Consider the following 14,779-nt stretch of genomic DNA (forward strand, 5'->3'; position numbering starts at 1 on the left):
TTGCTTTTGGTGCTGGCAATACTCTTTCTGTGAATACAGTAATTCAACACTTCTGTATGGCATGTCCTGTCACACTGAACTATGAACCTTTTGGACCACAAATTGCGTATACATGTGTGTTTGTAATGCACTAAGTGTGCTGGGACTTTAATCTTTATTTTGAGTACTATTACTGTAGGAATATTTATCAATAAGGTGATTATCAGAAGATGGGAATCTAACTCAGGTCGTGAGAGAAGTGTGACTCCTCAGAGTGTGACTCCATCATAAAATCTGACATTGTTTTGAATTGGTGAAGGAGAATGGATTTTAAGATTTATTTAAAGAGAGGGATCTTCTATGGTCTTTGATTTATTCTTTATAAAGCATTAATTGTAGTGGAGTTTTTTTTTTAGTATATTTGAGTCAGACCACCAGTGTTATACCCTTATGCTCAACGATCAACCACTCAGGCATAGGCAGTAACAGTAATAACTTTTGTACACAGGTAGCATAAAATTTTTCTGTTATAAACCTAATTCAAATGCTTACTGTATGTAGTAAAAATGTGTAATGTATTAAAATCATAGCAAATCCTTTCTCATTCTCTCTTACCACAGAAACAAACACAAATTGTACTGTTTTTCCGTCTCAAGTGTTACTGAGTCATTAAAGTGTAAAGGCAAGTCTGAGTCATAGCTAAATTTGCAAAAGAACATTTGTCTATTAATGAAGCTAAAGATTGCTGCTGCCACCTGTATGCATGTAAACAAACTAAATTTAGGAACCTGTGGTATACAGAAATTAAAAATGGGAATTGTGTGCTTTGTGTAGAATATTGCAATGAAATTAACAAAGATGTGCAATACTACTGTTCTTAAGCTGCTGTTAGAAAAAACAAGTAGGAGAGCATGGGACAGATCCAGCAATTCTGAGCTCAAATTCAGGGCAGTTTATTCAGCCTGGGCCTTCCTGATTTCAGTGGGAAACATCTCTATACATTTTCTCTTGGTTTGGAGTTTTCTCTTGGAGATGTCTCTAATCCATTCCCTTATTACTGCTTCCCCTTGGATTTCTCACATGAGAATATACTTGGTTTGTCAGTCTTATTCAAATTCCCAAGCTGGATGAGTCTTAGCATCCTCTGTTTAGGGCTCATCACATATTGAATATGTCATTTTAAATTTCCATTTCAAGTAAGCTCCAGCTATGTCCTTTCTCTGCCCTTTCTAGTACACTTCCCGAGCACTTCTTCCTTGTTAACTGTAACCATGTGGGATAGTGTAAAAGACCCATAGAACTGTAATGTTTAACGTGTATCACACAGATCCCAGATGTTCTAAGCATATGAGGATACAGCTTCATGCTTGCTTTTGACACCAATCCATACAAATCTCCTAAAAGCCTAATTTTTCATTTCCTTCATTTTAAGGTCAGAATCCTCTGGAGACTGCTTCTAGACTGAATCATTATATTTGTCCTCCTGTACAACTTGGTTTTTAACTTCCCTATCCTAAAAGACTGTGGAAACAACAGAAAATCCACAGAGGAAGTTAAAAGCTCTTCCTTAGTTGAACGAAGTGTTTTGTTTGTTTGTTTGTTAGTTTGTTTTTAAAAAAATAGAGGAGTCATAGAGGACATGTAGTTATGGATTAAAATGGAGAACCGTGACTTAAGATTCCTATTAACTTTCCCACAGTCTTGCTATTGAGTATTACAGATCAATTTTTGCTAAGGTGTGCTGTAGAGACGTTGCGTAACTACTGATGCTAGGAAGTAGTTCAGAGACTTATTAAATGTAGCAGTAATTATCACCCCTAGGAAAACAAATGAAACAAATGACTAGCACAGATAGAAAGATATGCCCTTATACTTCTTGCTTTGGTTTTATAACTTGCTTTTTTTTTTTTTTTTTTTTTTTTTTTTTTTTAGTTAATAATGAGAGGTTGAGCCTAAGCTTAACTGGTGCCTGAATCATTTGGCCTATGTTATGCCTTCTAAAGGAAGGCTGGAGTAATCCCAAGCCAAACATCCATCTGCCTCTGATAAGGCACTCTGATGTTCTACAGCTTTTCAGTCACAATCCCTTCATTACTAAATCAATAAGACCATCACTGCCCCTTTCCTCCTCACCCCTCCCTTCCTTGATACACTTATAAAATTGCCTTGCAAGTCTGATAATCCTGCCATTAGATGCTGCAAGTGGAAGTTTGGATGGCATCCCACTAGCCTAGGAAGTTACTAGCTCAATATGGATTTTCAGGTGTTTTACCTGGCACCTGGAAGATTAATGTCATGTAAATGGAAGTGCAGTGACAATCAGTGACATTTATCTTTACAGAAAATCCTCCTGAAGTCCCTAATTTTCTACATTCAAATCTTTTTTGGAGTGATTGACATTATGGAATGAGTTTGCTTGCCTCTCTGTGGTAATAAGTCTGCCTGTTAGGGAATGAGAGGACTAAGTCGTCTGATCTCTGTTACCCTTTAGTAGCAGCTGAAATCCCAGTCATTAGCCATCATGAATGTACAGACTTACAAGTGTGTGCTGAGTCAAATAGATGTCTTTTTCTGGGAAGAGAGATGAGAGGTAGGGAAAGGTGAGACTTCTCTGTGGCATTGGAGACAGAAACTCATAGTTCCAGATGCATGGTGTCTTTATATATGCTCTGACAAGATAACAGCATATTTGTTAACTTTACCTAAGGCAGAAGATCTGCAGCATAAGATGAGTTGTGGAACAAATCAAAAGACACATTGCCACACAGAGCTCTCCTCCAGCTTCTTTTATTAAAAAGGAAGGGTAGGTGTTAATGTGACAATCAACCTCAGTAAAAAGGTGAAAAAGCAAATGGTTTAGTCAGGTGATGGTTGGCTAGAATTAGTAACCTCCTCTACAGATCTTCTCAGACATATCTGGCATAGTTCAGTAAACTTGTACTCAGGCTGGAGACAGCTTATATTAATTCTGTAGTACCTGTAATCCTTCTAGATTTGTGTGAAGCTTCATCAGAAAATAACTTTTTTTTTTTTTTTTTTTTAATTTCAGCTACCTCAGCCACAGGTCTAAAACACCCAAAGAGCTTCACAAACATGGTTTTTCATTTCATTTCTATTCATCAAGCAATTATTATGCCCATTTTGAGGATATGTAAAAGCAAAAGTCAGGTTAACATCAAATCAACAGCATAATCCTACTGTAATTCCAGGAGTAACAGATAGATCTAGAACATGCAGGACAGGTTAAGTACAGTCTTTGCTTCTCAGTATCTAATTAATTACAACTATTAGATTGCAATTGCTGAAGAAAGGTGCTGTATGTTAAGTTTATATAATGCAATAATTTAAACCTTTTTTTTTTTGGTAGTGATACTACTACTTACAATTTTAGTTTATATTAAACTAAATATTTTATCTTGGAAAATTGCATTGTCCAGTGACATGTTATGACTATGCTTACTGGATTCAATACATCTCCATTGCTTACACATCACAACTTCAGTAATATCTATTTCAGATTGCATAAGCAGATGCCAGTTGTTCTGTACATTAGCTGGTTATGATTGCAATAAAATCAGTTATAAGAAATGCCATTTTGGAAGCCAACACTATAAGCAATTTTAACATTGGCAAGCTCCCATACTCTCCTGCTTCCACCTACATTAACTCAAGCATAGTCATTGTCATGAAAGGTCACATCTATATTCATAACTAAAAATTTCTCAAATAAATTAGATCTGCAAATAAAGAATACACCAAGCTGGCTAGAAGATTGTTATAAAACCATTCTAGCCAGAAGATAGATATCTTAATCTGGGATATAACACTTCAGCTCTTAAAAAATATACAGAAGCAACATCAGATACAACTTCTTTCTCTTTTAGATACAAATAACCCACACATCTGCACACAGCAACTTTGGAAGCATTTGTGCCCCAAATGTAGGAGACAGAAATACTACCTCTAACAGCAAGGACATGAAGCTTCATATAAAGCTGAAATAGAGGCTTCAAAATAATTTAGCTTCAAAGGCCTCCTCAACAATATATAAAATGAGTTTAAGTCTCACTAGGATTATGAAAATCAGCTCTTTCTACAAGTAAAAGGGTGACTTACTCTTCCATGCCTTTTGAATTCCTTGATGAACCTTCACAACATGAATGTACAAAGTAATAGAAAGTGAGGTGTAACCATACCTAGTGTAAACTAACATAGATTTAGTGAAGTTAGTGAGGCTGCATGGATTTATTTATGCATTGACCAGAATGATAATTAAACAACTAAATATAAACTAAACATAAAACAGGTAGCTTATATGGGAGAGTATACTATATGCTCTCGTTTTTCTTTCTTTTTTTTTTTTTTTAATAATCTAAAGATTTTCTTAACTCTTACTAGTCTATCGTATGGTTTATGTGAAAGTCTTACATTTAGATTTGCCATTGTCCAGATTCTATAATTAACTTGGGTCATGAACTAAAAAACACAGTGTACTTTTGCCTCTGCAAATGTGATTAGAAGCTCTATCACCAATTTTACAAGCATCTTAGTCATAAACTTGAAAAAGATATGTTGATAGAGAGACCAGGCAGGTGTCTTTCACCTTTCAACTGAAATTGTATTTTGATTGGTTATATTTGCAAGACTGATAAGCTTAAGAGTGGTGGTATTCTTGTCTGTGAAGACTATAGCTTTCGAGAGAACTTTGAAATCATACTTGAATAAAATGTTCACTCATTGCTTGTTCCATTTGAACATGGATTTACCAGAGACACATTGATGCATTTTCAGTGACAATAGGTTTTGTGAATAATTCTTTCCCAAGATTTTGTGGATTTTTTCTGCATCCTGTCGAAGTAACATATTTAGATTTTAAGTATAAGCTTCAAGCTGAAAATTAAACCCAAAAAAAGGGGGTGGTGAAGCAAGCCTCCCAATATGATAGGGGAAAATTACTCTGTCAACTGGCACTGATCTGGTTCTTACAGTTCTTATTACTTAGTCGCTACTCAAAGAGCCAGATGGAGTATACCCCATGGAAAATAAATATAATTCTTGGAAGTGTAAGTCAGGGCTCAGAGTCTATTGATTATTATGGATGTTAGAAAGAGCTAGCAACACAATAACCTGCTGGAGAAAACTAGTGGAAAGTAAACAGACATTTTTGATTAACATGAAATTTCCTCTTTTTAAAATCAGCAGATTCATACCATTTGTGAGGGATTTCTTTTGTTTGTTTCTTTTCAGCATCAAATAGAAGTTCTGTTTCAATTAAAAATTAGTTCATCTAAATCTTATTCACGTTTTTTAGATCTTCCACCACCACCCGACCCGCCTCCTGGTCAGGGTTTAAGGCAGCAAATAGTCCCTGGCCAGCGTGGAGGCTCGGCAGAGAGGAAAGGAAGCTCTCTTGAGAGGCAGCATGCACCCAGCATAGATGACACAAAGAGCTCCTTGGACCGGCAAGCTAGGACGTCACTAGAGTGGCAGCGGCAAACCCAGGAGTGGATAAGCTCCGCAGATCGCCAAGAGGATTTCAGGAAAGCCCAACACAAGCAAGCATTCGGATCAGGTGCGTGTGCGCTGCACCAAATGAGGCCACGTAGACGGCTTTTTGAAGCTTTTCAGTTGAGGATTTCTGTATCTGGCTAAGATAGTCTTCCATCCCTGCATTCCCACATTGCTGGGGCTCACGCTAGAAAATGAAAAAGAGACTAAGTGAAATTGGAGCTTGTGGTCCAAGTTTTTTCCCTCCTGCAGCCATGAAATCTCATTAGCACCTAACTTGGTGTGTTCTTTGCGGTGTTTTGGCAATTAATAATGTTGTTAAGCATAGCAGTAGGAAAAAGAGGAGCAGTTTCAGGCAGGCAGGAAAGGAGGAAGAGATTTTTAGAGTAGTTTCTGCTAGATGTATTTTTTCATACATACAGGGCTATATTTTCTAGTTCTTTCAACTTGCATCCAAATCGGCAGTTGTTTCAGTATGTGTCCTTCTGAACTCCTGACACTCATTCAAACTATATTTATAACACTGTCTTCTCCTTATTCAAGTATATGACAAAATAACATTCATCTCCTAGGCCTAGCAAGATTATAGCATAGGCTTTCACCTTTATACAGGACCTACTTGTTGCTGAGTGCTGACTTTATCTTTTAAATGGATTTCAAGTCTGCAAAAATGTGTAAAGGAGGCAATGATGAACTGGAGTTGCAGTTCTACACCATTTGCAAACCCCTTTTCGCAGCCTGACCACAAGTGAAAGCTGCTGTTTCAGAGCCCCTTACTAGGGTATTTTCTTTAAGCCACTAATCATATGTTATCCGAGTGATGATTAAAGTGATACAAGAAGGCAGTTGTTCAAAGACAATTAACACACAAAAAATTACATGATACGCGGAGCTTTCTCTAGAGCTACACTACTTCTTCAAGTCTGTATGTAGCTGTATTATAGTGACAATAGACACACTCATATTATTCATCTTTTTTTTTTTTTCAGATTTTATCCTAATACTAACTTTCCTAGTTAATTTATCACCCTAATATCAATGACGTTCTAAAAAAAATAGTAGTATGCTGGCAAAGCTGCCATGGGGGCAGGATTTACTGAGTAAAGTCCTCCTAGGAAATATTGCTACCTATATTAAAGTTTAAACATTTAAAATACAATACATATTTTAAAATGTAACAGTAATGATACAGTTAATACCCCTTAATCTTTCAGCTGCATAAACAAGTGGTTAGTTGTTCATGTTGCTAAACGATGATGTGAAGTCTCAGTTTAAAAATAGCATTAGTGTGTGAAATTAATGCTACTTGGTGTAATGACAATTTTAACTAAAATGTACAAGATGTACAAATGTATACAAAATAGCACAATATACTTTACTTCATGCATCTTCATCTTTTTTTTTTTTTTTGAAATGAATATTAAGTATACTTGTTTGACCTTCTTAACCACAACTCTCCTCCTTTCCTCTACTTTAAGTGTACAAAGAGAAGTTGTCAGTTATTCTGTGACATAGAGGGTACGCAGTAGTAAAATTCCTATACTGCATGACTTGCATTTTTTGACCATAAATAAAAAGAACTTGATATTGACACTTCCAGTGCCCTATCTGAGCACTGACTTTAGGGCTGGAGTGTCTTGTTCTTGTCAAATTCAGGATGACCAGGGCAAGTGCTTATCCTTCATGCATGACAGAGGGTTGCTCTAGGAGGTACTGTGGTTTTAAACTGGTGGGACAGGTTCAGACCTTCATACCTGTATGTCTTTCTTCCCATCCCTGCTTCTGCACTATGGCTTTCTTACTCTGTACTCTTTTCTCTATTAGTTTTTTAAAAGGCTGCACTTGGATGGCATGCTTATTTTTTAAATAATACTAGTTGTGCTTCTTCTCTTTTCCTTTATTAATGACAAAGATCTCTGGTAATATGTTCTCTTCCAGTTTTCAAATATTTCCAGAGGGAGTTATCATTAGCTATTCACTTCCATAAAATAAGTGTCTTGCAGTTAAGGAAGCTTCATTCAGACATTGCGAGGCTTTGGGTGAAACTTTGAAAGTAGACCCTTTATTTTGAAGGTGAATAGAAATAGAATATCTGATGTTGGGAGCCAGGTGTCCACTGATTGCATTCAGAATAGACAAGATAGCTGAGTTCCTGCTAATGGCTTAGTTGTGGGACAACAGGAGAAGCACATCAAATATGACATTCTCAGCTACCCCTTTACAGAAAGTAGTGCTAAACAAGGTTAAAATAATTTTGACAATATTGGTTATTCTCTTGGGTATATTGGTTAGCCTCTTGGTTATTCTGTTGGGTATAGAAATGTCTTACTTCCCATGCATACCCAGATTTTGTATAGGATAGAATTATGTTATAGAATAACTTCAGAAAAGGCTCAGTCTTTCAAAGAGAAAGGCGCTGACAAAGCCTCCCCATATTCTTTGCAAGACTGAGGCATGGGGCACTGTCTTGAGAGCTGTCTAATGAAAGTGAGCCTATTCTAAGGACTTCAGACACCTACCTTTCATGTGCTACAACGTTACAGAAAACTTAGCCCTAATTTTATGTTACAATTGCTTATTTTATGGATTACATTTATTTCTGAGGACAGAACAGGTAATTTAACACACCATATGCTCTATAATGATAATGTACTTTATATTTATTCATGGTCGTTTTTTCTCGATATTTCATTGAACCCAGAGGAGGCCTTATCCTGAGTCCACAAACTAGAAAAACAAATCAGTTGACCATATATGTCATCTTCAGACTCTTTTGTAATGCTAGTGACTTTTCCTTCCATCCTCTAAAAATATATCCAGCTTTCTGCTAAACTGATTTATGTTGCTTGCTTTATTGCTGCCTTAATGCAAGCTGTTCCATATTTCAGCCAGCCTTTGGAAAGCAGGTTTGCATCAGATTCTGTTGTTAGTAGTTGATATATAAAGAACAGGTAACATAATTTAGGAGGCTTTGGCTGTTAAATGGCATTTTACTATGTCTTTTAAGCAATTCCTTACATTTCAGCAAGGGCAACACAGTCATAGCACAAAACACTGATAATGTCCTTATGTCCTGCAGTGCAAATATTCTGGTCCCTTGGGCAGAGCCATAGGGAGATACTTTGGCAGAGAAAGAAGTCGGCTGTCTGCCCTCTTCTGCAACAGATTTATCTTATGAAAAGGTTCTGTTCAATAGGAGATCATATGGGGAATTCATGTATCCTATACACTTGTGTTGGTTGACACAGAGAATAAAGTCCTGTGTCTCCTCCACAAATATGTTCTCGTTTAGCATTTCCCTAAGTTAACTGTGTGCCCCTGCTGCAGCCAAGGCAAAGGCTTCGAGATTGTGAATAAAAGCATTTTTATCTCCTCTTCCTTTCCAGTCATCCCCACCTACTTTTCTTTCTGCTCTCTGTCAAAGAAAGTACGTTTCTCCCCATCAGATTGTTTAAGAGTGAAAACAATGGAAAATACAATATTAAAAAAGCAACGGCAACAGCAACAAAACACCTTTTAGCCCAGATTCAATTGAAAAAAATAAATAAGATTCAAGCAGGAGATATTCTACTGATTTCAGAAAGAGTAATTTTTGTGTTCAAGGTTAAAGATATATGCTTAGATTCTATCTTGATTCAAACTATTTAGCAACATCTTTTTCTTCTGCTTCCAAGACAGCAAAAGTGAATCATACGCAACAAAGAAAATAGTTCTTCTATTTCAGTGTTAAATCAGTGCTGCTGTTTTGCTTCTTAGGTCAGGATTATTACAATATGCCCCAGAAACTCTGATCAGATGAGATGTCTTGTTTTACTTGATGCTATGTAAAGATATTCAGTCCTGCGTTTTATTGAGTATTAATGCTACTCTTGCAAGCAGTTCATTATTACAGGTCTTTCCTAAGAGGTGAAGTGAGCAAAAGTGAACCTTTTCCTCATAACAGAATATGAAACAAGCTGCAAGATTTACTCACCCCAAATATTACAACTGCTAATGTTATGTGTAATACAATATTTTCCAATGTAATTCACAGCCAGTTAAAAAAAAATCTTCAGCGTACTTTGCATCATTAGAAATTACTGAGCTGCTGGAAGCTAATTAAATTAACTGATATTGTAGTTTTTTATCTAAATTGATTGAGGTAATGTTACCATAATTTTAACTAAAGAAAAGGAAAAAGCATATTCATGTAGGCTTGAAGCAAAAATCTAATTATAGCTGCATTGTTTTGGAAATTGTATGTACATCCATTTTTATTAAACAATCTATGATTCATGATCTATTACTTCATAATGAATCTGGGCTTTTTATAATTAATACAAACTAACTTATGCATTTACAAGAAAGAAAGATTAAACTCATGCTTCTGTTTGTTTGTTTGTTTTTGGTCTGTGGGATACAACAATGAGTTGCATATTTTCTTTGGTGAAATTGCTATGCTGTAAAGGAAGATAAAAGATAGATACCTGAAAGCAGGGAATGAATATGATGTCCAGAACAGAATAGCTTGTTTATTTCTAGTGTATTGATTTTGTTTTGTTTTGCTTTTCTAGAAGAGGCACTGGTACCGTATAGTAAACCCAACTTCCCATCCCCTGGTGGACACAGCTCTTCAGGAACAGCTTCTTCTAAAGGATCGACCGGACCTAGAAAAGGTGAAGTCTTGCGAGGAGGTCACCAACGCAATGCCAGTGACCTTCTTGATATAGGCTATGTGGGATCAAACAGTCAAGGACAGTTTACTGGTGAATTATGTAAGTTTATCTCTAGCTATAGTTCGAACTCTCAAATACACAAAAAGACACAAATTATAAATCCATTGTGAAGAGAGGAGGAATTTCAGTGTGATAATCAGATTAAATTTTATCAAGATATTTTTGACTTCTGAGGTCTTTTTCCTTTGATGACAACCAAATGAAGTTCATGTGCTGTTTCACTTGAACCAGTTCAAATCTGTTCAAGTAATGCCAAGGTTATCTACATAGTACATCTTTAAATGTGTAGTAGTAGTGAAATTGGAAACACTGTCAAAATTAAATAGAAATTCTAATATTCTAGAATTTTCTTTGCAAAATAAAAAAAAAAAAAATGGTATTGGAGATTTTTCTCAGAGGAGTGAATGAAAACTGAACTTCCTGGGCATAGTGGCAAGGTTGTGCCTTTTCCTAAAAGGTTGTGTTTTTTCTAAACTAACGAGGTTGTGCTTTTCCTAAACTTTCTGTTGCTTGTTGAGTAGTGTTCTGCTCTTGGATATGGGTCCCGTTTTTCAGCTGTGTACCCAGTTTCTCAGTTGTATATCCCAGCTCCTTCCTCAGTTTTCCTGGCCAGAGGAATTATTTTCCAAACTTTTTTTTATTATTACTCAGTATCTGTTAAACCTTGATAGAACCACAATAATGCTGCACACATAATGGTGGTATTAAATGCCTGAAAGGTTTAAGTCTCTTGCTTGAAGAAGTATGCCAACATCTAACCTAGCTCAGGCATATTGGTATTTTTACTAGTAAAAGCAATGTAGTTGTTGGCATGTCTGCCTCCTATTTGTGCCAGTCAAACTCTCAGTACCTACCTACTGTTACCTCCCAGTAGCTTGTAAGAGAGCTGTTGGTGATTCACACACCCTGAAATGTGCTATCTCAGATATGGATATGGTGTTGGTAAGTGCTGAATTTTAGCATCCATCACTTTTCATCTTAGCAATTAACTCCCTTCTCCCAACCTACTGAATATTCATCTTGTGCTGCAGTAATACTGCCATAGGCTTTGGTTTGTGTTTTTGTTGTTTTGTTTTGTTTTTCTCCTTATTACAACTTCTTTCTTTCTCTCTGTTTCTTTCTATAGAGTAGTTGAGAAGACACATTGCAAGCTGCTCTGATGGACCATCAGGTCTGAACTCATGGAAGTGATGACACTAAACAGTGCAATGAACATTTTCTTTATTTATGTACTATTAAAAGAACTGTAAATGCAATGTAAAGACACACAGCCACACATATCCCACAGATAATTTACTTGTGTTCTTCTCTTTAATACACCATTCACCTTAAACTATTCCTTGTCAGGAGTATATAAAAAGAAAAAAAAATCACCCTCCAGGATGAAAAGGGTTTCCTTCTGTATATAATTTCTTTTGTTGCATTGCTATGCAAGTTCACCTTCTTTTTAGCTATGTTCATATTCATGTCTGTTTTTATTGGTCTGTTGTACTATATGTGAATTAATAGGCTGTGGTGCCATATATTAACTTTTAATTGTGTAACTTTTATGTTTAAAGTTTGCACTGCAATTTTATTTGGTGATAAGCACAAAACTTTACTCCTCATGACATGAAGAAAAAAAAGAGACTGAATGTGTGAAGAAGGTTTACGTACTGTAAGCTACTTTGGATAATGCTGGATGTAAAGGAGTATGTTAGGTGGTTTTCCATTGGGGTGTAGAAATGAGAAAGTGACAGGCAAAACTGATGTCAGTGAAGACATCAGAGACCGATTTAAATCTTTTAAAAGCAGGCAACATAGCTGCTCTTCCAATTTAAGAAGGGGTCAAAAGTTAGAACTGTTTGTTTAAAGAGTGAATATGAAAATTAACAGTAGCATAAGGTGGCCTAGACCCTTTCACTAGAATGATACCCTTAGTATCCATTTTTAGCCATCCAATGCCGCTAAGTAAAGAGAAGAAAAACAAATCTTGCTACAAACAAAAGAAATTAAGGTGTTTCACTAAAGCTGTTTTATATTGCAGTTTGGAAAGAATTATCATTAATTTCTGCAACCTAAAATAAAAGTCAGAAATTTCCCAGGAGTAACAAACTGTATAAACTCAAGGAATACCTAGTAAGTAGTTAAGGATGCAATTTTATTAAGACTGCTTATTCTTCAGGCTGCTTCCAAAAAAATAAATGTCAGAGTATCTTATTTGGTCTTTCCAATACATGTACAGTACGTTAGAGGATAGAGCTGCACCACTGAAATTCATGACATTAATTGTTTTGATGCAGTCTAGACAAACTTTCATGTTCTTTTACCTGAAGTCTGTGAGAGCTGAAGCTGAATTCACTAAATTTTAGTGTTTGGAAGGAAAATAACAGTCAAATTATTTTCAGCTTGCATTAAAGATATTACTTGAGATACAATGCATCCAAAAAGTTGGATATTAGCAAAGAAAATCTTTGACCTTTTTTTTTTTTTTTTATGAGTGGCTTCACACCCTACTATGATGAGGAAATAATGCATGTTTATACACTTTTTAATAAACCAAACTCTGTAAGTGGACATTAATGACAGCATCCTGTCTCTTCAATAATTTTCATAACTTTGTCCAAATCTTCTGTACCTCTCAAATCTCAATGAGAAAATTGTCAACTTTTCTTAGAATATTGTATGTGGGTAGCCCACTCATTTGATGCTTAATTTAAATATTGCATCCTACAGCTTATTTCTGTTAGTTATCTGACCATAAACACTAGTTTCCATTTGAATACCTTTTTCGTATAACCAGTCTATGTTGTTTTATATATTGCCTTGGAGCTCACCAGTATTAAGGACACTTTTAGTAATGGCAGAATTTTAGAAAAGTAAATTAAAATGCTAAATATGTGTTGCTTTTCATTTCATTAACTTGTTCCATGATAAGATAAAACACTACAGCCATCAGCTATAACTCAGCACTATCAAATATAAAAAAAAATGCTAGTTGACTTCCTTAAGGTCAAGATCGTTATTTAGCAAGTTACAAACCAAAAAAAAAAAAAAAAGAGAAAAAAGAATGCGTTTATCTCTATATGTGACCAATAAGAATAAGTAATTTTCCTGCTTGTTAAGTCATTATAGTTAAAACCATGGCTTAAAAATGTGCAAAAATGTTCAAGCAAGATAAAGAAGGCATCGTATATAAATATGAATGATTTTTTTACGTTGTTATTATCATATGAAGAGAAGATTATTCGGGGTACAATTCAAATTGAATTCTCCTGAAAATGTTTAACTAAGTAGAATATTTTTTCTGTCAATTTGAAAGCTTGTGCTGAGCTTTGGTGGAACACCTTACTATATTCTATTTAAAATTCAGTATCATTAGACATTGATAAAGTCATCCCAATTACTTTCAAATATGTGTTTTATCTCTTCCACTGGAAAGTAAATGTGTGTCAGTATTAAAGCTGTGCAGTACCATGATACTCACTAACTTGTCCATCTGCTTCTGTACATTTTTGTTCATTAATAATTTGCTTACAATATTACATGAGGTGTTGTTGTGTATCTCAAAGTGTCTCCATTATCTTACAGGTGATGTCTCTTCTTTTTTTCTCTCTCTCTTTTCTATACAGTGTACTTCCAATGAACCACAGTACATATTTTTTAAAATGCCATTTAATTTACTATTTTAAAAAAAGTATTCTTTTTTTTTAAAAAAAATGAAAACATTTATTGTGAATAATGTGTTTAAAGAAAAGGGATGTTGTGGCAGCACTTAGAATTGTTTTTTTATTATTATTATTTTTTTTAAATACAAAACTGTTTATTGGCTACAGTTGGTTCACGAAAAAGTATGACCTCTTAATGTGTTTCATTGGTATTGTTAGTGCAGCAAAGTTTAATTGGCATAAAAAGTTGGTTAATAGTACTGTTGAAGTGTGTATTGTATATTTACTGGGGAAAAAATAAAACATATTCACATTTCAAATCTATGTTAAAAGACCTTGAGTAAGGACTCAATATGTGAAAATCCTAACTGGAAACAATCAGGCAATAATAACATAGACTGAGCTATAATCATCACTGTCCACTTACAGGTAACAAGGATCATTTTATAACATGTTTTCTGAACTAAGCTAATCTTATAAGTAGCCTGATGGCATCACCTGCCATAGGGATTTCTGATGAAGATTCTCTACGTTGAGAATAGTTGTACCAATGAAATTGCACTGATGCAGCTATTCTAGTGATACATTTGCATCTTTACTGTCAATATACTGTACAGTACAAGCTTACTTTGTTTAAAGCCCATAATGTAGTACACATGTAAAAACCTGTGTTTAGCAGGTCTGAACCCCTTGTCTTGGGGTTTTGTATTGGTGGAGCTACTGCCAACCCAGTACAGGGTGTCCACAGAATGTGGCTAGGTGCTAGGTCAATTTTTCTCAATCTTTGCATTGAATATATGCTCAATTTTTAATGTGGGAGGGCTGAAGAGTAAAATAATAAATTGTTACATGTACTTCAGTGGTGTATTGCTACCATATCAGTGATGCAAACAGACTTTTTTGTTATTTAATATTTCTCAAATCCTTATC

The 14,779-nt window shown here is 35.3% G+C and overlaps 1 protein-coding gene across 25 annotated transcripts in view; it reads left to right on the top strand.

Moving 5' to 3' along the window:
- The window catches only part of ROBO2 (roundabout guidance receptor 2), a 625,847-nt gene extending 611,674 nt beyond the window's left edge, over positions 1 to 14,173 (top strand). For 15 of the 25 annotated variants that reach the window (XM_068691004.1, XM_068690931.1, XM_068690919.1 and 12 more), the window contains 3 exons: positions 5,291 to 5,551; positions 10,041 to 10,241; positions 11,329 to 14,173. In XM_068691004.1, coding sequence (XP_068547105.1) covers positions 5,291 to 5,551; positions 10,041 to 10,241; positions 11,329 to 11,330 — 464 coding nt within the window. In that variant the 3' untranslated portion in view covers positions 11,331 to 14,173. The remainder of the gene's footprint in view (positions 1 to 5,290; positions 5,552 to 10,040; positions 10,242 to 11,328) is intronic. The other 10 variants (XM_068691048.1, XM_068691060.1, XM_068691005.1 and 7 more) reach the window with 3 other exon arrangements.
- The last annotated feature ends 606 nt before the right edge of the window (positions 14,174 to 14,779 follow it).

This window comes from Anas acuta, chromosome 1, assembly GCF_963932015.1.
Source record: "Anas acuta chromosome 1, bAnaAcu1.1, whole genome shotgun sequence".
Lineage (NCBI taxonomy): Eukaryota > Metazoa > Chordata > Aves > Anseriformes > Anatidae > Anas > Anas acuta.